Here is a 25,954-nt window from a genome sequence, read left to right as displayed (position 1 = left end):
GTATTCTTGCCTGGGAAAATTAATTCCATGGACAGAAGATACTGGCAGGCTACAGTCCGTGGGGTCGCAAGAGTCGGACATGACTGGGCACTGCTTTTACCGAAGCCCGTCTTGACTCTTGCCGAGTTTGGGGAATTACAACAGAACAGTGGTGCGATGGAAAAGGCTGAGCCCCGGCGTTTGGAGTATCGAAGGGCTCCGTGGTCCATGTTCTGAGATCTCGGCTCACGTGATGCCCTCAAAAGCCATTGTGAGCCTTATCTGCCCAGGCTCAGGGGGCAGCAGTAGGAAATTCGGTGACAGGCGAGGACAGAAACTGCCTGTGACTGGACAGTGGTGAGTCTGCGAGAGCATTTTCACTCTTGATGAGGGTCGTGAGAGCCATTCTGTCTCATAGTGATGAGCCACTCCTCCTCAGGTGCCCTCTTGCATTTTGCTAGCAACATCGATTTTAGATGTTTCACTTTGGTTTTATGACAGTATTTCCCAAGGCTGTCTTAGGAGTGGACGTGACTCAACTTGCCATAAACACAGTTGGAGAGTGTAGTTTTGTGTTCACACCTTCTTTTCTTATGAACTTTGCTGTTCTCCACCCTGGGGCATCTTTGGGCTTTGGTGGCTTAGAGGACATAATTGCCCTGCAGGTATAATTCCTTGGAGAACAAAAGAACTTCGGAACTATACGTGCACACACGTAGACTTAAAAAATACTTAAAACCTCGAAGTTGAGAGTTATGTTTTATATGGTGGGGATTTTTAGGACTTTAAGCCCAGTAGTCAGCATCTCAAGTAACCCTGAAAGAACTGCTCCGAGGAGGCATCGAGGGGAAGTCCAGTTCCATATGTAAAATAGATAGCCAATGGGAATTTGCTATATTACTCAGGGAACTTAAACTGGGGCTCAGTAACAACCTAGAGGGGTGGGATGGGGAGAGAGGCGGGAGGGATGTTCAAGTAGGAGGGGAAATGGGTAAACCTACGGCTGATTCATGATGATGTTTGGTAGAAACCAGTGCAATACTGTAAGGCAATTATCCTTCAATTAAAAAGAAAAGTTTTGCAATAAAGGGCGGATGATCTGAACAGCAAAAGATGACTGTTAATTAAAGAAAACCAGATATCCCAAATTAAGGGATTTAGCACTTTTCTATGTATGGGAAGATGCTAGAGTCTAGGCTTACTGAAATCATTTCTTTGATATGATTTCTGGCCTCAGCTATCTGGGGCCAGTATGCGTTTTTACTTCCCAAGTTTCCTCAGGGTTCAGTGTAGGGAGTGGCTGCAGTCTGATGGCTGCTAAATGGCAGATATTCTTTCCTTCCTGAGTTTCCTCAAGGCTTGCCAACTCACGTTAGAGGGCCGCAATTGCCAAGGACTATGGTATCCTTTGTTTACTGATATGGCAAGGAATATTCCATCTCACACACACACACACACATATACTCCTACTTTACACATGTGGGCAACTGGAAGGAAATTGGGTTCCAACTGTTGAAGTTTAAGAGAAAAACTGTTTTACTAGTCAGTTGAATATAGGAATTTGAAATGTTAGGAATCACATTTTTTCCAGAAGGAAGATTGAGCAGTGATGGCAAGAGAGTGGCTCTGATGAGAAGATATTTGTGTTGTAAATATTTGTGGTTATGATTAGCCACAAACGTTTTAGTATACGTTTTGAAGTCAGGTGTGTTCTCCTTTTCTGAGAAAGCGTCACATCCATTTCAGGAAAGAAGTCGATACACATCTATCTCCAGCATGGTGTCCACCTGGACACTTGACTAATCCGTGTGGAAGAGGAGCTGGGAGATGTGGCCCCAGAAATGTGGACTTGAATCCTTGCTCTTCTAATAGTAGGGTAACCCTCCTTCAGCCTCTGTTTCCTCATCTTCAGAGCAAGAATGGTTGGAGGATTAATCATAACAGCTACTATTTATTGTTACTATTTATTGCAGATTTACATTACCATAGGGCAGGTACTACTACTAAGCAATTTATGTAAGTTTTCTCACTGAATCCTCCAACAACAAGTGAGAGCCCTTACTTCTGGACTGGGAATGGTTTTCCAAGAACAGAGCCAGCGGACACTTCAGACGGAGTGTACTATTGACTGAACTATGTAACACATAGGTTCTAAACTCAAAAGGACGACTCATATGCTTGCTATAAAATTTTCAAAACTCTCAGACCTATATAGAAAAGTAAGCAAAACTCATAGTAACTAGTTTCCAAAAAAGCTAGTATGTTAACTGAAAAAATGTAAATATTTCATCTCACTAGTAATCAAAGAAATTAAAATAAAAAGGATAGCCCTTTTTTCCCATCAAATTAAAAACAATAGCATTTTTTTTTAAGTGAAAATACTCAGTGTTAGCCAGGACATAGTGAACGCTGCACCCTTTCACGTTGCTGGTGTGCATGTAAATTGGAACAGATTTCCTCTCGAGCAATGTGACAAAATGTGTCAAGCGCCTCAACAAATGTTCATACTCAGCTGATCTGGTAATTCCACTTCCAGGAACTTATCCTGAGGAAATAATCAGACATGTGGGCAGGGATTGATGTAAAAATGCTAACTTCTATGTCATTTTTAATTGGATACAACCCAAATGGGTAACAATAGAAGATAACTCCAGAGGATAGAATGGCACGCAGCCATTTACAATTGTATCTTTAAAGGATTTTGCATGAATGAGGGCAGTTCTCAAAGTATAATAAACAATGTGATCTCAATTTTATAAAAAAGAGAAAAATACACACATAAGATTAGAGAAAACTAAAAGGAAATATACCAGAATGTTAGCAGTGATCTGTGTCTCAGTGGTGGGATTATGGTGACTTTTATATTCTTCATATTTTTCTTTTTTAATTTATTATTTTATTTATTTGTATATTTGTGGCTGTTTGGGGTCTTCATTGCTTCATGGGCTTTTCTCTAGTTTTGGCGAGTGGGGGCTACTCTTCATTTCGGTGCCCAGGCTTCTAATTGCAGTGGCTTCTTTTGTTGCAGAGCATGGGCTCTAGGGCACACAGGCTTCAGCAGTTGCCTTTCCAGAGCTCTAGGGCACAGGCTCAGTCGTTGTGTTGCTTGGGTTAAGTTGCCCTGTGGCGTGTGGGGTCTTCCCAGATCAGGGATCAAACTCATGGCCCCTGCAGTGGCAGGTGGATTCTTTGCCCCTGAGCCACCAGGGAAACCCCTGTATTTTTCTTGATCCAGAGAGAGAAGAGGATCAGGGGGGAACATTTGTGTGTTACAAAATAGTTCTCTTTATTTTCTTAAATTTTATTTTATTTTTAATTGGTGGAAAGTTGCTTTACATTTTGTGTTGGTTTCTGCCCTACAACAACGTGAATCAGTCTCTCTCTCTCTCTCTCTCTATTCATCCCACCCTCATCTTCTCCTACTGTGTCCACAAGTCTGTTCTCTACTAGGTTTATCAATAGCATTTATCTAGATTCCATCTATATACATTAGTATACTATACTTGTTTTTCTTTTTCTGACTTACTTCACTCTGTATAAGAGGCTCTAGGTTCATCCACCTCACTGCAACTGACTCAAATTTGTCCCTTTTTATGGCTGAGTAATATTTCTTTGTATAAATGTACCACAAGTTCTTTACCCATTCATAAAACAGGCTTCTTTAAACTGTTATGAAGTATTCTGGTATTAAAATTATAATTAACATGAATAAGAATATTTTTAAGACCTTCTCTACTGTCTATTGCTTTAACATACCAAGTAAATCAGGAGGGACAGACATGGAATCAAGGGTATGTTAACACCTTTACACCCGGGCTAGGTGTTTTCTTTAAAGAAAACCTCTTCCAGACCCTACGATAATGTTGGACAACATTGGTCATTAACACTCATGTTATGATCTACCGATTTTATATTTGGATATTTCGTTCCACTCAACAGTTTTCTGACTGTAGAGGACATTAAGTAATCTCTTTTGTCTGTTACATGGATTCAGAAATAAGTTCACTATGTTAAATCTGCATAGCAGATTTGGGGATTTTGAAATGAATTTAAGTAAAGATGTCAAGTGTGCTTCTGTTTTGGCAGGACCACCACCAGTAAGTACCAGCCTTGCATATTTGGAAGGGTGGGTTGCTTTAACTAAGGTTTCCAAAAATACAGTTGCAAGTGGTTAGTGAAATGAAGAGCATTCTTTACTTCCCTTTAGAACCTTGTGGTTACCTTCTCAGGGCTCAGTGCTGTGCTAGCCCGGTTATCAAATGAGATCAGCATCACGTCTGTAACTGTACAGAAACAGTCTTTCACCTTGTGGCTGTGTACACACACACACACACACACACACACACACACTCTCTCTATAGCTGCTAGTATGACACAGTTCCATGGGTACATGACAAAATAGGAAGATATCTGAGTAGATGGATAGACTTAAATATAATTGCTCAAAATGAAAGTTGAAAGAATGGTTATAGTGTCCAAGAATTTTTAAATGTTAGAGAAAAGGAAAATAAAAATGAGCTTTCCTTGAACTAGAAGGAAAGCCTATTGAAACTAAATATCCGGTGCTAGAGACTAGGAGTGTGTGTTTTACACTTGATCTTAGCCAGACGGCTCGGAAGCAGTGGGAATGTGCATTTTTAAGTCTCTACAGGAAATTCTGATGCAGACTGTTGAAGCTAACGCTGTCTTAGCGGGGCTGCGCTGTCGTATATTTTATTCTGGGCTTCCAATATGGTATCTGCTAGAGCCACCTGTGGCTCTGGAGCTCTTAAAATGCAGTAGTATCACTGGAGAAACTGAATTTTTTATTTGAATTAATTTTAAATTTGAATATAAGTAGCTACATGTGACCAGTAACTACCATGTTAAACAGCCTCCTTGGCCTATAGTATATTGCCCTTCACTTGGGATGAAGTGAAGCCGTTTTTCAGCCTGCCCTTACGATAGGTTGTACATTTCATTACTGTGACACTGATGCTCCGATGGTGGATCAGAGCTTCCGCTGTAACTTGTGGGTACTGGTGGCAGCAAGTGTGGCTCCAGAACCTCCTCCTGGGAGAATCAGGGTGATGGGGAGACCACACCCCATCACCTGAGCTGTGTTGTGTAATATAATTTGGTCAGCATCGTCTTTAGCTCCTTGCTCAAAACTTAAAATGGTGCTTCTCACAGTCCCCCTCAACCCACAAGAACAGAAAACCTAAATCTCATTCTCACCCCCAGGATATCCAACTCATTATATTTGTTTTTTGTGGTTTTATTTTTAACTAAGGAAATCATGTCTAATCTCCTCTCCTGTTGTTTAAAGGGTTTAGAAGTTCAGCATGGTGAGTTTTTATGGGACTTTTATGGGAAGCCAAGTGTTGTAAACATATCCAAATTATCCCAGTAGTGTAGTTTACCAAATTCTGTTCCTATGCCCATGGACCTGACTTCCCTTCAAAATATGAAACAGATGGGTCCAGTGAGAATCCTCCAGCTATTCCAAGCACTGTGTTAGGATTTCTCACATTCTAAACCCGGTGAGATCAGGATATTGAACAAAAACAAATGTCCCCATCAAGACTGTAGGCTGGGTGGGGGCAGAGGCTCGGTCTATCCATCCTGAGCCGTGCCCCCGGCATCACAGTATAGCTCCTGCCTCTCACAGAGGCTTGGTGCCTGTCAGTTGAATGAATTAATGTTCTTGCCAAAGAGAAAGTGGACTGAAAGGGACCATGTAAAGAAGGCAAAAGACACGATCCAGGGAAAGCCCTCATTTAAGATAAAAGCGATTTGATTTAGGACAAAGTGCTTGTCCTCCATGATTTTACTCTCGTCATATCTAGCAGGTAAGAAGAAAGATGAAAGCACCAAATAATCTACAGGTGACCCTTTAACAAGGAGTTAGGGATGTCAACCCTCAGTACAGTAGAGAATCTGCCTGTAACTTATAGTCAGCCATGCCTGTGTGTGGTTCACAGATTCAACCAGTCATGGATCATGAAGTACTATAGTATTTACTATTGAAAAAAGTCTTCTGGGTGGATCTGAGCAGTTCAAACCCATGTTGTTCAAGAGTCAGCTGTAGTTCCATCCTGATGACAACCATTTAGTACCATGAGGGTGATTTCCTAGACTAGTGATCGTAATGGGCTCTGAAGAATTGAAATTAACTCACAGACTCAGAGTCAGGAATGACAGGTTCATTTCAGCTCTTATTAATTCAAATGCTCTTGTGCTGTGGCCTGTTTTATTTTATTTTTGTCAAATATTACAGTTCTAAGAGACCTAGCAGTTAGATTGTCTCTGGTTGTGATGTATTTGCCTGCTTATCGGCATGTTTTATTTTCCTGAAATTTTAGGCACAGAAAAATGAGAGGGAATCTATCCGACAGAAGTTGGCACTGGGAAGCTTCTTTGATGATGGCCCAGGAATTTATACCAGCTGTAGCAAAAGCGGGAAGCCAAGCCTTTCCTCCCGGTGAGTGTTGTTTTGAGTTGATTTTTTTATATACCTAATGGATTTTGTCATCTGACTGTATGTTTAATGAGCTATCCTTTAAATCCTTGAGTATTTTTCTCCCATAATACTACCACCTTTATTTGTGTGCTGGGCAGATCCCTCCCCACCTGTTTGTTGGGTTGGTTTTTGGAGTTTTAGTTTTGGGGACTTGGGGCCCATTTGCCCAGCCATTTGAGATCAGATTTCTATATTTCATTTTTAGACACAATACTGATTTTACTTTGTGATAGGGAAATCAAGCTACACTCTTAAGTAAGCCGACTGATATTTGGAACATTGTGGCAGACCACCAGATTTCCCATTAAGCAATCCCAAAACATCCAGACTCACCCCTCTGATGCATTTGATAACAATGAATACTGGTAACTGAGAAATACAATTCCCACTTTGATCATTGAATATTTGCTGCAAGCTTAACCTGTCTTGCAAGGTGTTTTTTGTTTTTTGTTTTTTTTAATCTTGATTTCAGGGTATCATTGATTATTTGCATAGCTTCTAATTCCAATGAAAATATGTTAAAATTATAATTCTACCTAGAAAATAGGACTGTAGACCAGAGCTTCTGAAACTTTAATGTGCACGCGTGTCACTTGGGGATTTTGCTAAAATGCTGATTCTGATTCAGTAGGTCTGGGTGGGGCTTAAGATTCTGTATTTCTTACAAGCTCTCAGCTGATGTTCCTCTGCCAGTCCATAGGTCACACTTTGTTTGAGGGTGTATAGACAGTTTGCAAAATTAACCGTTACAAGTACAGGTATTCCAAGTGGTGAGAGCACATAGAACACTGTATTTAAAAGATGGTAGTAACTGAAGATGCATCAGCATTCTCCGGATCCCTCCCCAGATATCTGTTTCTTGTCAAAATATCTGTCTCTTCCTTTGGACCTTCTTAAGAGCAAATATCCCCTGTATAACTACTAGGTATACTTACCATGATAAACCAAGTATGGGAGACAAATAATAGCATTCATGCATTTGTTCAACCAGTGAATTTCCGCTCTTTCCTTCATATGAGGTCCAGAATTAGACACTTTGGTATCTGTTTTCTCTGGCTTGCAGTAAGCCTCATACTTCTGTCTGATCCCTACAGATTTACCTAAATCGGCACAAATCAGAAAGCACTCATATGTGCATATCAAGGAGCTGCTGCCGGTGTGTTAGTGCCTGGAGTCAGGAGCTGAGACCTGGCCACGCAGTGTTCAGGCATGTCCTCCTTGGTGGGTGTGGAGCCAGCATAGGCTCAGAGGATTCTCTCGATCTCTTCATATATCATCCCAGAGCTGGAAGCCTTTGCCTTTGCTAGAGAAGCACCTCTTTCCCCTCCCAGTGGGATGTGGCAGGAGGATTCCGGCCTAGGAACCAGGACACCTGAGGGTTGATCCTAGTTAGCTTCTAACTCTGAGACTTGAACAATTTACTCAGTTTTACCATACCTCAGTTTCCTCATCTTTGTAAAATGAGGGGAGTAGACCCCATAGATATTCTTACAGATCTCTGCTACTGCTCTCTCTTCAAAGCCCCAAAAGTTTTCTTTTAGAAATCCCATCTCTCTGCTCAGTCATGTCATATCCATCTGGTCTAAATGGGATGTCTGGTTTTCAGAATGAAAGTGTGTGTGTGTGTTCCATAGCTTTAAAAGTAAAGTAGAATTAACTACAGAGTGTGTAATAACAACACAAAATAAAAGTAACAGTCCTTAGTCCTATCCCTCTCTATCCTATCTCACTCTCCAGAAATAATAGTGTTTAACTCCTTAGCTATCACTGCTGGTATTTATGTCTCTGAGTAAAATGATGATCTTCTTAGCTTTTACTTTTAAACCATCTTTTGACTACCAAATAACAGAAGGCTGGGGTTTAACTCTCTTTTACAGTCCTCCCACAGACATATCTGTATATCCCCCCATCCTCCGCATGTAATTATTTCAGAATTTGGGGTAAAATAACGGTTCGATTTTACATTATTAAGATCGTATATCATTCACCGTGAACCGTGTAGTAAGCTATGATTACTTGAGAAATTTTATTGTTTATTCTGAAATTCTAATTGCCCCGTTTTCCCCTTTGCCAGTCCATGTGTGAGTGTATCCCGATTCGTGGAGCCACTCTTCTGATGAGAGAGGCATTGGTGGCTTGTTTCAAAGGTTGTTCCAAAGGTTTTGCTCTTGTAAATAGTGCTGCTTCTAAACATCCTTGTACATGTTTTCTGCTGTCCATGTGCAAGAGTTTCTCTTGGTACATTCCTCGGAGTGGAATCCTTGTACATGTCTTCTGCTGTCCATGTGCAAGAGTTTCTCTTGGTACATTCCTCGGAGTGGAATTCCTAGGAAAATACATGAATGTTCCTACTTAGAAAATAATGCCAAAACTGTTCTCTGAAACAGTTGTACAAGTTACACTCCTACCAGCAATAGTTCGAAGATCTTATAGATCCACAGCCTTTCTAACACTCAGTATTGCCAGTTTCTTTTATATTTTTTAACTGAATATGTATTAAATGTATTTCATTATGCTTATTAGCTCTCTTTGTTTCCCCTTCTGTGATATATCTATTTGGGCCTTATGTTCAAATTTCTGCTGGATTCTTTATGCTTTTTTCATTGTACATAATATTGGAATGAGCTGTTTCTCACCTGTATAACCCTCTGGGCCTGGTGTCTACTTTGTATGTTTGATTTAACTGCTTCCATTTTTTTAAGTGATTTTAAGATTGTACACACTTTTTATTTCTTAAGTCAGTTCTGGTGAGTTGTATTCTTTAAGAAGTTATCCATTTTGTTTATGTTTTCAATATTTTTCACATCATACTTTCTCACTTCACTAAAGGTATTCAGTTCAGTTCAGTTGCTCAGTCGTGTCCGAATCTTTGCAACCCCATGAACCGCAGCACACCAGGCCTCCCTGTCCATCACTAACTCCCAGAGTTTACCCAAACTCATGTCCATTGAGTCAGTGATGCCATCTAACCGTCTCATTCACTGTCGTCCCCTTCTGCTCCTGCCTTCAATCTTTCCCAACATCAGGGTCTTTTCAAATGAGTCAGCTCTTCGCATCAGGTGGCCAAAATATTGGAGTTTCAGCTTCAACCTCAGTCCTTCCAATGAATACCCAGGACTGATTTCCTTTAAGATGGACTGGTTGGATCTCCTTGCAGTCTAAGGGACTCTCAAGAGTCTTCTCCAACACCACAGTTCAAAAGCATCAATTCTTCAGTGCTCAGCTTTCTTTATAGTCCAGCTCTCACATCCATACATGACTGTTGGAAAAACCATAGCCTTGACTAGACAGACCTTTGTAGACAAAGTAATGTCTCTGCTTTTTAATATGCTATCTAGGTTGGTCATAACTTTCCTTCCAAGGATTAAGCATCTTTTAATTTCATGGCTGCAATCACCATCTGCAGTGATTTTGGAGCCCAAAAAAATACAGTCAGCCACTGTTTCCCCATCTATTTGCCATGAAATGATGGGACCAGATGCCATGATCTTAGTTTTCTGAATGTTGAGCTTTAAGCCAACTTTTTCACTCTCTTCTTTCACTTTCACCAAGAGGCTCTTTAGTTCTTCTTCACTTTCTGCCATAAGGGTGGTGTCATATGTCAACCTACATATCTGAGGTTATTGATATTTCTCCCGGCAATCTTGATTCCAGCTTGTGCTTCATCCAGCCCAGCGTTTCTCATGATGTACTCTGCATATAAATTAAATAAGCACGATGACAATATACAGCCTTGACGTACTCCTTATTTTAGTTAAATTGTTCAAAATGTTTTCCTCTGATTTCTGTAGGTCCATGATTTTTTTTCTGAGTTTATTTTTTTGTTTGTTTTCATTTTTGTTAATAATTAGGTATAAAACTCTAAGACCTGTTAGCTCCAAGCCCTAACACTAAACTCTCTGGTTAGGCCCTGTTAGCCATACACTGATTCCTCAGAGAGACATGCCTTGATCACCCAGTTGAAAAGTCAATACCCAACCTCTTACCCTGATTCGTTTTTCTTTGTGACCCTTATCATTACTTGACATTGTATTAAATGTACTTTTAACTTGTTCTTTGTCTTTCTCTAGTACTGAAATATTAACCTCAAGAGAGCAGATCTTTGTTTTGTTCACCACCATAACTATTGCTGCTGCTGCTGCTAAGTCACTTCAGTCGTGTCTGACTCTGTGTGATCCCATAGACGGTACCATAACTATAAGATAGTGCTTAATAGTCAGTCACTGAATAGTTACTGAATTAATGAATGATGAACTTCACTTTGGGCTTCCCCGGTGTTGCTAGTGGTAAAGAACCTGCCTGCCAATGTAGGAGATGTAAGAGACACCGGTTCCATCCCTGAGTTAGGAAGATCCCCTGGAGAAGGAAATGGCAACCCACACCGGTATTCTCACCCTGGAGAATCCCATAGGAGCCTGGCGGGCTACAGTCCATAGGGTTGCAAAGACATGGACACAATTGAAGTGACCCAGCACGCACGCACAAATTTCAGTTTGGAATGATCAGGTAAAAACACAACTGTTTTGTCAGGATGAATCCAATTTAAAGTATCTAAATCTCTTTTCTCTTGGGCTGTAAGTTACCCAGAGACAACCTCTCCAACTTCGTCCTGAGAAATTTTAAGCCTGGCTGCTAGTGTAAGACTCGAGCAGGTGAATGGTTGACGATTCATCATGAAGTTAATTCCTGTGATTTCAATAAGGCCTTTCGTTGCCACCTCAGCTGTGCCTGAGGGAGCCCCAGCCTGGACCTCCTCTGATTGAGCCTCTCGAGATAGTATACTTTCTCATTCTGCCAGACCACAGGTAGACAGGGCAAGTTAGAAGGTCTAGATTTTTCTTTCAATTGCTTAAATCAGTCTTCCTCCACATACAGTCTGCCCCCTCCCAGCCTCAGATGTACCTGAGCATTTCCAGGGTCCTGCAGTGAAAACGCACGTGATTCCTCCACCAGCCACCCCTGCAGGCATCTAGCAAATTGAAATAAAGTCAGATGCTGCTCATCCATCTGTGTTTTGTTTTTTTTCCCTAACTCTCTTGTGTGCCGTTGTCTCCTTTTCCATTTTCTTCATCCCTGTAGGTTTATACTTTCTTTCTTCCTTTTATATTATTTTAGTAGGATTTCAGAAGTGAGAGTAGATAAATACCTGTGTTTCATATGCCATTTGTAACTAGATGTCTCATAAAGATTTTCATTATTTTTTTAAGATTTTTTTTTAATCTGGACCCTTTTCAAAGGTTTTATTTAATTTGTTACAATACTGTTTCTGTTTTGTGTTTTGGTTTTTTGGCCATGAGGCATGTGGGATCTCCCTGACCAGGGATCTGACTTGCCCCTTACCCATTGGAAGGTGACGTCTTAACCTACAGGGCTGCCAGGGAAGTCCCAAAAGGTTTTCATTATTTATAATAGAAGAAATGGCTTTGCAGATAAAATTGTGTGCTGAAACCATGTAGGTAAAACAAAGCTGACCTCTGGTTCAGGAGGACTGCAGGAGAGGGGTTGGGATAACCCTGCCCAGAATATGCCTCCCCCCCACTTCCGTTCAGTGCCCCCCTGTTCCACCCTCACTGCCCCTCACCACCCGTCCCCTGTGAACCCTCAGAGCCCACCTGAGACTCTTGTAGCCTAGCATCACTTGAGAATCAGTGACTCATCCACACTCTTTGGAGACACAGCTCTCTAAACACATATGTATTTCACAGGAGCTCAGAACAAGCTACCCTTGTTGACGCGCCATAAGGAAGATTATTTATATCCTGTTCTTTCAGATGTGTTTTCATCCTGGGATGAGATCATCCTCTCTGAGAACACGATGACTTTTTGGATGATGGTTAATAATGATACTTAATGTTTCTAAGAAATGTCACTTTATCCCTGTAAATTTTAAGTCTGAAAAGACTGACTGCCATTCCCTTTGCTCAGTAATAATGTAGGAGAAGAGCCTGAGATGTTCAGTTGCAATTGTGTAACCCATATTCTTCATCCCTATTAGAATTAATGTTCTAATGTATTCCAGTTCCTGCAATTCTTCGTTAAGCTGGTAATACTTTACCTCTTCCTTACAGAAGTACTTGAGGGATGTTAGAACTCTGAGGTCTCCATGTGACACTCCAAAATGTACCTAAGCACATGTGCTGAATTAGTTAAATAATCAAAACCAGGTAAATATTAGATGAATTTACTACTTTAAGGAGCTCAGTACTCAATTTTAAATGAGGCTGAGGACTTAAAATTAATTGACCAAGCAACGGGTTTTGAAGTGCTAAGCTTTCTTTTACGGCAGGGCTTACCTGGTTAAGTAGGATCCTTTGGCAAAATAATAGAGTTCTATTTATGCATTTTAAAGGATGTGTGATTACCTGTAAAAATTAACTTCATACGCATTATGTGAGAAATTGTGAAGTAGCATGAAGGTCCTTTGGGAAGACGTGCTTATTAAGCTGCTACTGAAAATGTAAGTCCTTCTCAGTTGGCCTTTGGGTTTCAGCCCCACTGAATTTTCTTAATTGGTGCTATCTCCTAAAGCACTTTTTAAAAGAATGACAAGTTATTAAATGTAAGCTAGACTTACTATAATCCCATAAAGACATTTCATGCCCAATACTGCAGCAAAAGAATTTTTGATATTGCTTCATAACTCAAGTAATTAAATTTGACTTATACTGAAATGTGGCAAGTACAGGAAGTGCCATATTTTTCTTCCAAATTTGCTAATCCACACATAATCAGCCTTTTCAAACGGAGATCGTATGACCTTTGTCAGTTTTTCTATTTAAAAATGCTTCAGCTAAAAGCTTAAAAGGAAATGAGGAAAATGAATTACCTATTTTTGAAATAAGCTAAGAAATATTACTCACGTTCTCAAAAAATATTCATTTTCTCTTATGACTAGTATAATACTTTGCTATAAAATTTTTCTCATTGACCAAATTAATCTTGAATCAGCATTGTATTTTGGATTCTGAGTTTACATAGCTTAATGTTATTGATATCAAAGGAATGGAAACTGGCTTGGCTGCTATGAAAATACAAGACAGAGTGGTCATTAGTAATAGACAAATAGGAAATCTTTCATCTTTCAAACAGGACAACCTGTTTGGACATTGTAGAGGAAGCTATTTCTGCCTTTTCCACTCTCCTTTTCTCAGAGTAAACACAAAATAAACCTGACCCCCACTCTCTTCCTCCCTTACCCTAGATAGATTTTATTTGTTGTTGTTGTTTAGTAGCTAAGCCATCTCCAGCTCACGGGCTATAGTCCACCAGACTCCTCTGTCCATGGAATTTCTCAGGCAAAAATATTAGAGTGGATTGCCATTTCCTTCTCTCCAGGGGATCTTCCTGATCTTCTGTGGGGATCCAACCCAAGGCTCCTGTATTGGCAGGTGGATTCTTTACCACTGAGCCAAAATGGAAGCCCAGATTTTATTCACATGTATATAAATATAAATGCAACTTAATGCAGTCTATTTCATAAAATATGCAATGGGATGTTGTAACCTAGAAAAGGTTATATACCCCTCTCTCCATGCAGTATGAAGATTATGAAAACTAGAAGTTCCCCAGAGAGTTTTTGAGATGCTGGTTTGAATAATGATTACTGTTTACTTGTCTCAGCCATTTCAACATCCCCAAATCAAAACACATTTCTTTCTCATTCTTGCAGGTTTATTGGTGAATGACTGAGACAAGACCGATAAAATTAACCCACCACCTCCTTTTCTGTTTGGGCTGGGTGGAGGGGAGGGAGGGAGGCACTAAATAGCCCAGGGAGTTGTATCAGTAGGACGAATAACAGTGATCTAGAGCGCCTTTAAAGAAACTGGATTCATAGGAGCTTTGAATGTGAGGAATTGAGAATCTGAATATATAATCTGCCGTGGAATCACAGGTCAAAGCAGCATCATTTTGCCAGTAAAGTAAATCATCCTTTCGTCTCTGACAGCAATAATGTTTGCATAAATTCCTAGAAGTCAGCACAGTGGTCGTATATACCCAGGATGGATGAGAAGAGGTTGTCCTGTTCTAATGCAGTGAAATTTTCTTTCCTGAAGTAATAGGTACATACTCCAGCAACCTATTTATAACGTGTGACATATCTTTTAAACTTCATATTAATCTCAAACAAGCACACTATTAATTTGCATAGAATATCCTTCATATGAGTAATTCCAAGGTACATGCCATTGCAAATGACAGTTTACAAATTCTTTTTTTTGATATACTATTTGAAAAGTCATCGGGTACTCTGCGGAAAACTCTTACTATTTTTTATGCCGTCCTCCAAGAATTACCTCCAGTATACTAAAATATTACACAATTTTAAAAGTAAAGGAAAATTTGAAAAGGATCTTTTGAGGACTAATACTATTAAAATGGCAAAGCAAATTTAATTATGTAAGCAATTCTTCTCTTTCGCAAACGTGAAAGGACAGCGAATTGATATTTGTGAGATTTTCTTTGTCTAATAAATAGCCTCACTTTACAGTAATGCCAATGACCCCAGTTTAATTAGGTGCAATTAATTTTGTGCAAGTGAAATTTGACATCTTGCTAGAGGCATAACTAGCTGTACTCTGTCTTATGAATTTTATTATTATCACCAGTGAGAATTCAATTGTCAGAGCTCCTGCAGAAGGGTGGGGGATGGGGAGAAAAAGGCCACAGGGCTGGCGTGTTATATTTAAAAACGGTTCCAGTGGACAGCCAAATGTTTAATTAAAAGAACTTCTAGAAATGATTTTTCCATTGGCGCATCATCTTTGACAAGTTATCATGACTTTATTATTGCCATTTGCACTCCCTGCAGACAGTGGTCCCTCCCGCGAGCCTGGACACACACAGCTTGTATGAGGACTGGATTCTTTGAGACTTTACATAAGCACTAGCTGCTAGGAGAAAAAAAGTCCCACTGACTGCAAGTGAGCTCTGTCATCTGGAGGTTTAACATAATCCTTTTGTTTGATTATGTTATAAAATTTTTTGTGCCCCTCAGATTATTCTCATTCAGATTGTTGTTGTTGTTCAGTTGCTAAGTCATGTCTGACTCTTTGCAATCTCTTCTGTCTTTCACTATCTCCTGCAGTTTGCTCAGATTCATGTCCACTGAGTCAGTGATGCCACCCAACCATTTCATACTCTGCTGCCCCCTTCTCCTTTTGCCTTCAGTCTTTCCCAGCATGTCTTTTCCAATGAGTCAGCTCTTCGCATCAGGTAGCCAAGATGTTGGAGCTTCAGCTTCAGCAACAGTCCTCCCAGTGAATATTTGGGGTTGATTTCCTTTAGGATTGACTGGTTTGATCTCTCTGCTGTCCAAGGGACTCTCAAGAGTCTTCTGTAGCACCACAGTTCGAAAGCATCAGTTCTTCAGCACTCAGCCTTTTTTATGATCCAACTCTCATATCCTGGACTACTGGAAAAAACCATAGCTCAATCAGATTATCACATGCATTAAAAACCCATGCAAGATATTTCAGAAAATCACTGTCAGTTAAATGGTGACACCTGCCTCCTTAACACATAGCATTTTATTTTATTTTTTTCTTAATCAGGGCAGCACGGGGGCAGGGGGAGCTGTGCCATGTACATGTGGAATCTTAGTTTCCAAGGATCAAACCTGTGTCCCTTGCGGTGGAAGCTCAGAACCCTGACCACTGGATTTTCAGGGAATTCCAGAATTTGTGTTTTATTGAAAAGCTCTTTCAGGTTTATTTGGATATACATTTTTGTCGCATGTGTCTTTTGTGCATACAAAAAAATAAGAAAAAGGGAAATTGGTTAAGGTAGTCCTACACCCTTTTCACATGCACAATTCAATTCTCCTTTTACCAGTTTCCCTTGGAGTTGTCCATCTTTCCACACACTGTCACCCCTTGTGCCATCAGGAGGTGCTGCATGTCACCTTCCAAGCCACTGACCCCCATTCTGCATGTTTCCATCAGAAGGCATGGAGAGCCAGCTTCCAGGGCCCACCTCCTTCTCATCGGCCCTCGTATGGTTTGTTGGCTGATGGGGCTACTGCTCAGTAGAACATTTATGCCACCAGCTGTGTGGGTGACTGAGATCATGAGACATAGCCAGACTTTAAAAGATGGCCAAAGATGAATAACCACGTGTCACAGAATTAGCACAATTCAGTAAATCTACTGCATTCTCCTAATGACTGAATGGAATCAGATGACCACACATTAAATCATGAAACAGAGAGTCTCTGAGATAAAGCTTACTATGGGACCAAGCCTAAATGGTAGCCCCAATATTTTTTTAAACATAAACATGAAAAGTGGTGAAAGCAGTAATTCAGTGTTCAAGAGAATAAAAGAATTTGCAGTTAAAATTTTCACCAAATCCAACCATAACCCTCAAAAACATCCACAGACATGAGTCTTCAACTGCCCTATCTTTAACCTAACCTCACAGACCTTAGTGGAGAAGGCAATGGCACCCCACTCCAGTGTTCTTGCCTGGAGAATCCCAGGGACGGGGTAGCCTGGCAGGCCGCCGTCTATGGGGTTACACCGAGTCGGACACGACTGACGCGACTTAGCAGCAGCACAGACCTTAGGGCTTCCCAGGTGGCTCAGTGAGGGTTCAATCCCTGGATCGGGAAGATCCCCTGGAGAAGAAATGGCTAACCCACTCCAGTATTCCTGCCTGGGATACCCCATGGACAGAGAAGCCTACATCCTACGGAGAAGGATGTAGAAGGCTACAGTCCATGGGGTCGCAAAGAGTTGGACATGACTACGCGGCTAAACTGCAGCCGTGGTACAGACCTTATCGCAGGTCTGGAAGGGGTACGAGCTGAACTTCAGCTCCAGCAGCTGAAAATCATCAGCAGGTCAGGCAGATACAAGTTTAAACTCCACCTGGGCTGAGCAGAATCGACAGGCAGGCTGGTTTTAAAAATACAGTGAGGGACTTCCCTGGCAGTCCAGGGGTTAAGACTCCATGCTTCAACTCCAGGGGATATTCCACTTCAGGAGATGTGGGTTTGATCCCTGGTCAGAGAACTAAGATCCCACGTGCTGTGTGGCACAGCCAAAAAAAAAATTTTTTTAAAGGCAAAGTTAAAAAAGAAAACAAATACAAAGGGTGAAATGTATACCCATTACTTTAGAGTCTGTCATCTGTGCAGATGCAAAAGGAAGGAGGTTAAGGCTAGGCTGGGGAGGGATGACAACAGTTGAATCAAAGAGTCCATCCACAGAAATGGCCACTTGCAAGAAAATAGGTTTCTCAGTGCCCTCAAAGAGGATCTTCCACCACCCCCACCCCAGCACCCTGCCGGGAACAAAAGCCAGCCTGACTCATGTGTGAGTCATGGTCTCTGCATAGTTACCATCTGAGTCCACAAACGCAGCGGTCCTCTTCCAGCTGTCAAATATTTAATCCTACTCACCTTTCTCCAACAAACAAGCGCTAATCAACTCGCCCATTTTCTCTCCTTTTCCTTTTTTAATTCCTGCTAAATGCCCACACATAGCAACTTAGAGGCACTCAAAAGAGAAAAGTTCAAAGTCAGCTGAATTTCTTCCGTCAAAAAATATCTAGGTGTATTTCCTGCCACTTTTTCTGTACATATATCTCCACATTTTTGTTTACAGAGTTGAAATCATACTATACCTATTGTTCTAGAGTTTGGTTTTTCTTTTTGACTTCATAATACATCAAGATCATTTGCCCGTTTCATAACTGTTCATATATTTTTACCAGCCACGTAATGGCCAATCATGTATTTCACCATAATATACTTAAATCTCTTATCGTTAGACATTGAAGTTGTTTCCAATTTTTTGTTTTTTGTTTTGCTTTTATTTTTTCATCTTCTCTTTTATTCTTCCATTCATGAATTTGTTCTAGCCTTATTAAAGTGCCTGGCTTCTCACCACACTCTCTTAGAATAAAATGCCAGCTTTGTGACCTTGTATAATTTAATCCATGAGCCTTGATTTTCTTATATATAAAGTGGAGTTCATCATACTTGTTTTATGTGTATCTGAGGATTAAAGATAATATTTATTAAGTGCCTACAACATAGTAGATGCTCAAAAGTGGTAACTTTGTATTTGAGAATGTAGATGGCTTAGAAATCATTTGGCTTTAATTAAGATGAAAGTGTACCACATTTGGCACTTAGGAGAGATGACTGTTTCATTCCATCATTATTGCAGTATCAGAAGAGGTCTCATTCTGGTCTTCAATTCATGCAGAAAATATTTCTGGTGAAAATGCATTTTTTAACATTAAGACCCTATAATTCCAAATTTAATTACATGTAAGTGGTCATTAGTGAAGGGACTGGATGCTGACGTGGAATTGGAACCAGCAGCTGTCTGAGGAATGCAGGTATTTATGGCTCCCTGAAGAATTAGGCGAGGCTCCAGAGGCTGGCACTTCACCAGAGAAAAGCTGGTGAGTGCTAGCCCACGCCTGGCCTCTAGGTAGTGAGAAGACCGTGGAGTTGGATGTCCACCAGCCCTCACATGAACACAGACAGATGGAAGGTCCAGAACTGACGAGCCTTAGGAAAGAGAGCGGACAAAAGGTCTGCCCGGAACTGGGAGAAGAAACCCCAGAGAGCGCCGTCCACACTCCCCCACCCTCAGAGCTGCTTTCCTCTGCTTTGGCTGAGGAAGCCGGGAGCCTGAGTCCTGTAAGATGTGGGGTCAGGACAGGACGTGAAGAGACATGGTGGTCCCTGTCCCCCGGTCCTGTCTCTAGCACGCAGTTTGAAACAACCCTTAGCTTCTCTGACACATAACTGCTGGAGAGTTAGCTTTCCATCCCTCTCTCCATTTACTCACCCCACTCCAGTGGCCAGACAGCCTTTCTTCTGCAGTTAGCTCCCTGCTCATTGGCTCTTTTTGGTTAACACCTTACTTGCTAACTAACGTTCAGGTTAAGTAAAAGTGTTTCTTTTCTCATATGTAGGATAAGGACTGTCTAGTAAGTGTTTGTTTGTTTTTTTCAGTTTTGTCCCAGTGCTTTATATATTCCACATTTCTGTTTGTATATTGTGATTTAATGATCCAAGCGCTTGGTACCTGTTCAAAGACCTAGTCTCTGTTCCTAGATCAACTACCTCCATGCATCCGCTTAATACAGGGGTCGTGAACTATAAAGTGCCTGCAGGGGCCAGGAAGAAGCTTGAAGGAATGAGGTAGCCCAGATAAAAGGCAATAGGAGGGACTGTAGGGAGCTAGAAGGAGTGTGTCCTGGCCTGAGGAGGTGTGGGGAGGGGAGGAATTCAGGGGTCTTAGGCTCAGCAGCGGCTGACCAGTGCTGTGGGGTTTGCAGAGATGTTCTTGCCTGACCACCGAATGAATGAATGAATGAATGAATGTCCCCTTTTTTTTCCTAATATACTTGTAAGCATCATTTATAGTACTTTTGTGTGTGATGTTATATGTTAGGCCAGCAGTATTTGAACCTGTTATATGAATATCACTCTTTTTAAAAAGCCAGCTTAACTCAGCCATTAAGGAGGAATGAAATGTTATCATTTGCAGTAACATGGATGGACTTGGAGGGCATTAGATTCAGTGAAATTGTCAGACAGAGGAAGATGAATACTGTATGGTATCACTTATATGTGGAATCAAATACAGCAAACTAGTGAATATAACAAAAAAGAAGCAAACTCACAGTTATAGAGAACAAACTAGTGGTTACTACATTGGGCACCGAGGAGAGATGGCTGTGGGGAGACGGAAGAGGGGGAGGGGAGTAAGAAGTATGAACTATTAGGTGTAAAATAAACTGCAAGGATGAGGTGTACAATGGGAGATAGAGCCAGTATTTTTATGGTAACTGTAAGTGGAGTATAACCTTTAAAAATCATGAATCACTATATTGTACACCTGTAACATATAATATTATACAGCAACTATACTTCAATTTTAAATTTTTTAAAAGTTGAATGATCATCCCATGCATTACACAGTCTTTAGCAAAAGGAAGTTAACACAGCCCCACTGAAGTAAAACAAGAAATAGTATACTTTCACAATAACAAACTTTGGGAAACAAAAACTTTGCCTTTTCTTTTCTGAATAGTAATTCTGTAAATCTCATGGTAAATGTCAGTATGAAATAGTCAGTAAGGAAAAGAAGAGTGAGGAGCAAGGTTTGGGAAATAGGAAAGGTGTTTCACAATTTTTCTCTGGTTTTTTTTTTGGTCATGTTGCATGGCATGCAGAACCTTAGTTCCCAGTTCAGTTCAGTTCAGTCACTCAGTCCTGTCCGACTCTTTGCAAAACCATGGACTGCAGAAAACCAGGCTTCCCTGTCCATCACCAACTTGTGGAGCTTGCTCAAACTCATGTCCATCGAGTCGGTGATGCCATCCAACCATCTCATCCCCTGTCGTCCCCTTCTCCTCCCTCCCACCTTCAATCTTTCCCAGCATCAGGGTCTTTTCAAATGAATCAGTTCTTTGAACCAGGTGGCCAAAGTATTGGAGTTTCAGCTTCAGCATCAGTCCTTCCAATGAATATTCAGGACTGATTTCCTTTAGGATGGACTAGTTGGATCTCCTTGCTGTCCAAGGGACTCTCAAGAGTCTTCTCCAATACCACAGTTCAAAAGCATCAAGTTCCCAGACCAGAGATCAAACCCATGCCCCCTGCAGTGGAAGTTCTGAGTCTTAACCACTGGACCTCCAGGGAAGTCCCTAGCAGCGCTTCATTTTAACCCACCTCAGTGCATCCTACAGAGACACCATCATACACCCCATGTATCTAGAACTTACCCAGACCTCAGGTGTTCCCACATTCCTTCTTCATGACAGATTCTTAGAAAAATGAAATGTGTTCACAGCTATCCTTGGTTAATTACAGCATACATTTTATATTCCATCTCCTTTGAAATTCTCATAAAACAGCAAATGTAGAAAGGCTTTATGTAGAAAGCCTTTGAATAATGCATCAAAGACCCATTAAAATAAATAAAGGCAATATATTTTAACAGTCCAGCCACAGACTAGTTGGGAATACTGAGTAATGAGTAACAGCGGAGCCAGAGGCCCTCACAACCACACTGGTTTTGGACAGAAGGTGAGCAATGCATGCAGGTTTGAAATGCCTAGGCGTTTTGAAGTTCCCTTTTACTCTGTTTCTTAAGGAAACCATACAATTGCCTTGAAATTATAGGCAACTACAGGATTAATACATGGGCTTCCCTGGTGGCCCAGCCATAAAGAATCTGCATGCCAATGCAGGAGACTCGGGTTTGCTCCCTGGGTCAGGAAGATCCCCTGGAGAAGGGAATGGCAACCTGCTTCAGTATTCTTGCTTGGGAAATCTCATGGACAGAGGAGCATGGTGGGCTGCAGACAGTGGGGTCACAAAAGAGTCGGACACGATTTAGCAACTAAACAAAAACTAACAACAGGAGGTATATGCGCTTAAAATTATATTGCCATCACAGGCAAGACTTGATAAATCCACACCTGAGAATAAGCGCAGTGTGGGGGAAAGGCCACTGGAGGTACAGCCTGTAGTCTCTTGCTTTGTAACCTTTCAGCAGTTATCTGCCGCCACAGTGATGGTATATCATAAAAACCCACCCACATCAGTGGCATCAGATGATAAGCGTTGATTTCTACTGCTGGTCAGACCTGGGTTCACACGGGGCTTCCTCCTGTGTCTGTGATCAGCTATGGGTTGGCACGGTGCCTCTGCTGCTCTTCACTGAGGTCTCTCAGATGCCTGGGGCCGCAGTTGGGACAGTTGACAGTTGAGCTCTGTGCTGCAAAGCCTGTCTTCTGCCATCCGGCCGAGCTGGACCTGGGCAGTGGCAGCTTTCCCTGCAGGGGGAGACTCCGCACTCTAACGCCATCACTTCCTCCGCACTCTGTTGGCCGTGGCAGATCAGGAGGGCCGCCCAGGGATCAGGAAATAGACTCTACCTCTGGATGGAGAAGCCACAATCTTATTACAGAGGGACCAGACAGAGGGAAGAGAAGAGTTGGGACATTTTAATAATCAGGCTGTCACAGATCAGGAACAAGTTATCTGAGTTCTTCAAGTAATCCCTGCCTTGCCCATCCCTAGAGAGGGAAATGGCAACCCACTGCTGTATTCTTGCCTGGAAGATCTCATGGACAGAGGAGCCTGGCGGGCTGCAGTCCATAGGGTCGCAAAGAGTCGGACACGACTGAGCGACTGAGCGTGGCTTCCCCGTAACCCACAGATGGTTGTTCAGCCCAGGGAAAGAATGTAGTGAACACACTTTTAACTCACATTCAATGCCACTGTCCAAGTGAAGTTAACCAAGGTGTGGTGTAGGGTATAGAACCAAAGAATCTTAACCATTTCTGTGTGAATGCAGGCAGTTTCAGCTGGTGCTGGGAGATTCCTGTTTCTAAAATCGAGAAACACCCCAATTTGTTCTGAGTTTTGGAGCTGGCCATCACACCAGGCATCGAAACCCAAGGCCAGGACAGAGGCTGGGTTTCCAATGCTGCTGCCCCCAGTTGACGTCACAGCAAACTTTAGGACCAGCCATCACTTCTCCCAGGGAGTAAACTAGTCTTTTCCTTGTCTTGTGAAGGGGAAAAAAAAAGTATTATCTTTCTACCAAATGTTATCACCAGGTAGCTAGGATTCTTAGGAGGTAAGATTTTTCCAACTCCATCATTCTCTCAATTCCGTGTTTTTTTTTTCATAATATGCCTGGTGATAGTAATGAGAAATCAGCGCGGGCATTCTCTCAGTAACAGTTGCTTAGAGACTTCAGTCACGTCCCAAGTGTTTGCGACCCCCATGGACTATAGCCCGCCAGGCTCTTCTGTCCATGGAATTCTCAAGGCAAGAATACTGGAGTCGGTTGCCATGCCCTTCTCCAGAGGATCTTCCCAACCCAGGGATCAAACCTGAGTCTCCTGAATTACAGGCAGATTCTTTACCACTGAGCCACCCAGGAAGCCCCAAGTAACAGTTTCCCTCACTATAAATGCCAAGAGGACACCGAGGCTGAATAGCCTCTCGACTAAATGCCTTCCCAATTCTGGGTGGCAAGAACTGTCCCTCAGAAAGCCACATGAACTCACAGAGACGTCCAGAAGACACAGTCTTTTTCTCTCTGTGTTTCTGAGCCTTCTTCATCTAGGACAGCCCCTTCTCAGGGGCTTGGCTCCCTGTCAGTAACCCTGGGCAACAGTATGGCTGTTCATGGCATAAGGAGAAGCAGTTCCTGGGGTGACCAGGGCACAGACCTTCCAGAAATCAAATCCAAGGCAAGACACATGTCAAGCAGCCTTTTGCACGTCGCAGTCTGCCAAGCGCCACTCCAAACATCAAGTAACCTCGAATTGGATGCTTTCAATTTTACACTAATTAACAAGAAGAGGACGGTGTTTTGTTTTCACCGCAGACTGTGCTGGAGAGATCCAGGCAAATTAGCCCCCCAGCTGCTGGAATTTCCCAGGACTGTGTAGCCCTGTTGTGATCGAGGCCCCCGCAGTAGTGGGAAGGACAGAGGCCTGGGCTCCAGGGGGCCAGAGGAAGAGCCTCAGGGCAGCCATGCCTCCCAGGGTGGGAAGGGGCCCCGAGCAGGGGTCATGGCCCCTGACCCTGCAGCACAGAGACCCTCGGCAGCACCCGGCCGCTGCTTGGGAGCTGTGGTTGAGTCTTCCTAAAAGCTGCCTTCATCTTAAACCCGCTTAAAGGCTAAAGGGAAACAAATCCTCCTTGAAACCTGAGTCTGTTTTAAGATGTCTTTACTAAAATCCCCGCTGAACTATTAGCTGCTGTGTCATATAATTTCCTTTTCCTGAGAGTGACATTCTTGGTGATTACCGCTACAAGGAATTATAAGGCTCGCCCTCTAAGAAGGTCTGCGCAGTTTCCCACGGTGATAATGTGTTACTAAGGCGATTTTCTGAATTTCTACCTGAGGTGATTTTTTTCATTTTGCTCCAACTACTAAAGCCTTCCTTTTTTTTTTTTTTAATTTGCCTTTCCTGAGTTAGAAACGCTGTGTGGGATGGTTGATTTAGGTCTAAGGGCCTTAGCACAAAGGTCAGTTTGGGGGCAACACATCAGAATTTATGATCAAGCTTTCTTCAGAATGAAATGTATTTCTTCAGATGTTTTAAACTTTATTTTGCAATGGTATTGTCAGTGATTTTGTGTGTTTATAATCTGTTTATGTAGTATCATCTTCTCTTCGAGACTTTATTCGATAAATAGGAAATACTATGTAGTTCTAGATTCAAATTAGGTTTAATTTGAAATGTCTTTAAGATATGACTTTAAAATATGCCTGTTTTTAATTTGCACTTTTATTTCCCACTATTGTCCAATCCATGGATCTTGAGTTTCATTGTTAAAAATGGTTGACTTTTTTTTAATTTTTTACCAACTACAAATAATGAATTTTAAAGCTTAATTTATATGGGATCAAAGGGTAACCTGAACATATTAGATTACTCCAGAAAAAAATATTCTATTGGAAGAAAATTAAAAGGAGACATGTTCCATCTCAATAAATTTTCAAGCTGCCTAACAGTTCAAGTCAGCTCAGGATGTCTCAGAGAGTCAGTTGTGCATCAGAAACTGCCATGACAGGCCAGGTGTTCAAGTACGTGACTTCAAGGGTCTCTTTACAAAGTTGCGTCACCTTTAAAATCCTGTGTTCCTTTGTGTAGGCTTTCAGAAAGTAGGGAGGAGGATAATGAACACGTACAAAGCACCTGTCCTATGCCAGCTCTGAGCTAAATCCTCTCATTTTTCTTTCTTGTTATGTCACTCACTTCAGTTCAGTCGCTCAGTTGTGTCTGACCCTTTGCGACCCCATGGACTGCAGTATGCCAGGCCTCCCTGTCCATCACCAACTCCCGGAGCTTGCTCAAACTCAGGTCCATCAAGTTGGTGATGCCATCGAACCATCTCATCCTCTGTCGCCCCTTCTCCTCCCACCTTCAGTCTTTCTGTTGCTCAGTCACGTCCAACCCTGTGCGATCCCATGGACGACAGCACGCCAGGATTCCCTGTGCTTCACTATCTTTCGGAGTTTGTTCATTGAGTCTGTTGAATCCATTGAGTCCACCAGTGCATGTCCATTTGAGTCGGTGATGCCATCCAACCATCTCATCCTCTGTCGTCCCCTTCTCCTCTTGCCTTCAATCTTTCCCAGCATCACGGTCTTTTCTGATGAGTCAGCCCTTTGCATCAGGTGGCCGTAGTATTGAAGCTTCCTTCTTACTGAATTATACACCCTGTTTTACAGATGAAGATACAGATTGAGTATTATGCTCAGGGAATGAAGTGAGAATTCAAACCTAAGTCCTGCTGATTCCAAGCACCCTCAGCTGATCACAGAAGAACCTGTCACCTTCTGCGACCAGCCCTGGGCCTGACTCTGCTTGCCTGCACGGGAGGGTGGGGAGCAACGGAATTGGACCTACTGAGAGAAAGGCTGCATTTCCTTCCTGGGGAAATAAGTTGGGACTCTCAGTAATCACAGA

General features: G+C 41.9%; 1 protein-coding gene across 5 annotated transcripts in view; it reads left to right on the top strand.

Moving 5' to 3' along the window:
• Positions 1–25,954, top strand: part of LOC122444990 (schwannomin-interacting protein 1) — a 177,577-nt gene that overhangs the window by 138,141 nt on the left and 13,482 nt on the right. For all 5 annotated transcript variants that reach the window (XM_043473893.1, XM_043473892.1, XM_043473891.1 and 2 more), the window contains one exon: positions 6,324–6,442. In XM_043473893.1, the coding sequence (XP_043329828.1) occupies positions 6,324–6,442 (119 nt within the window). The remainder of the gene's footprint in view (positions 1–6,323; positions 6,443–25,954) is intronic.

Source organism: Cervus canadensis, chromosome 7, assembly GCF_019320065.1.
Source record: "Cervus canadensis isolate Bull #8, Minnesota chromosome 7, ASM1932006v1, whole genome shotgun sequence".
NCBI classification, from domain to species: domain Eukaryota; kingdom Metazoa; phylum Chordata; class Mammalia; order Artiodactyla; family Cervidae; genus Cervus; species Cervus canadensis.
Note: the sequence above shows the minus strand (reverse complement) of the source record. Positions and strands in the feature narration are given on the sequence as shown.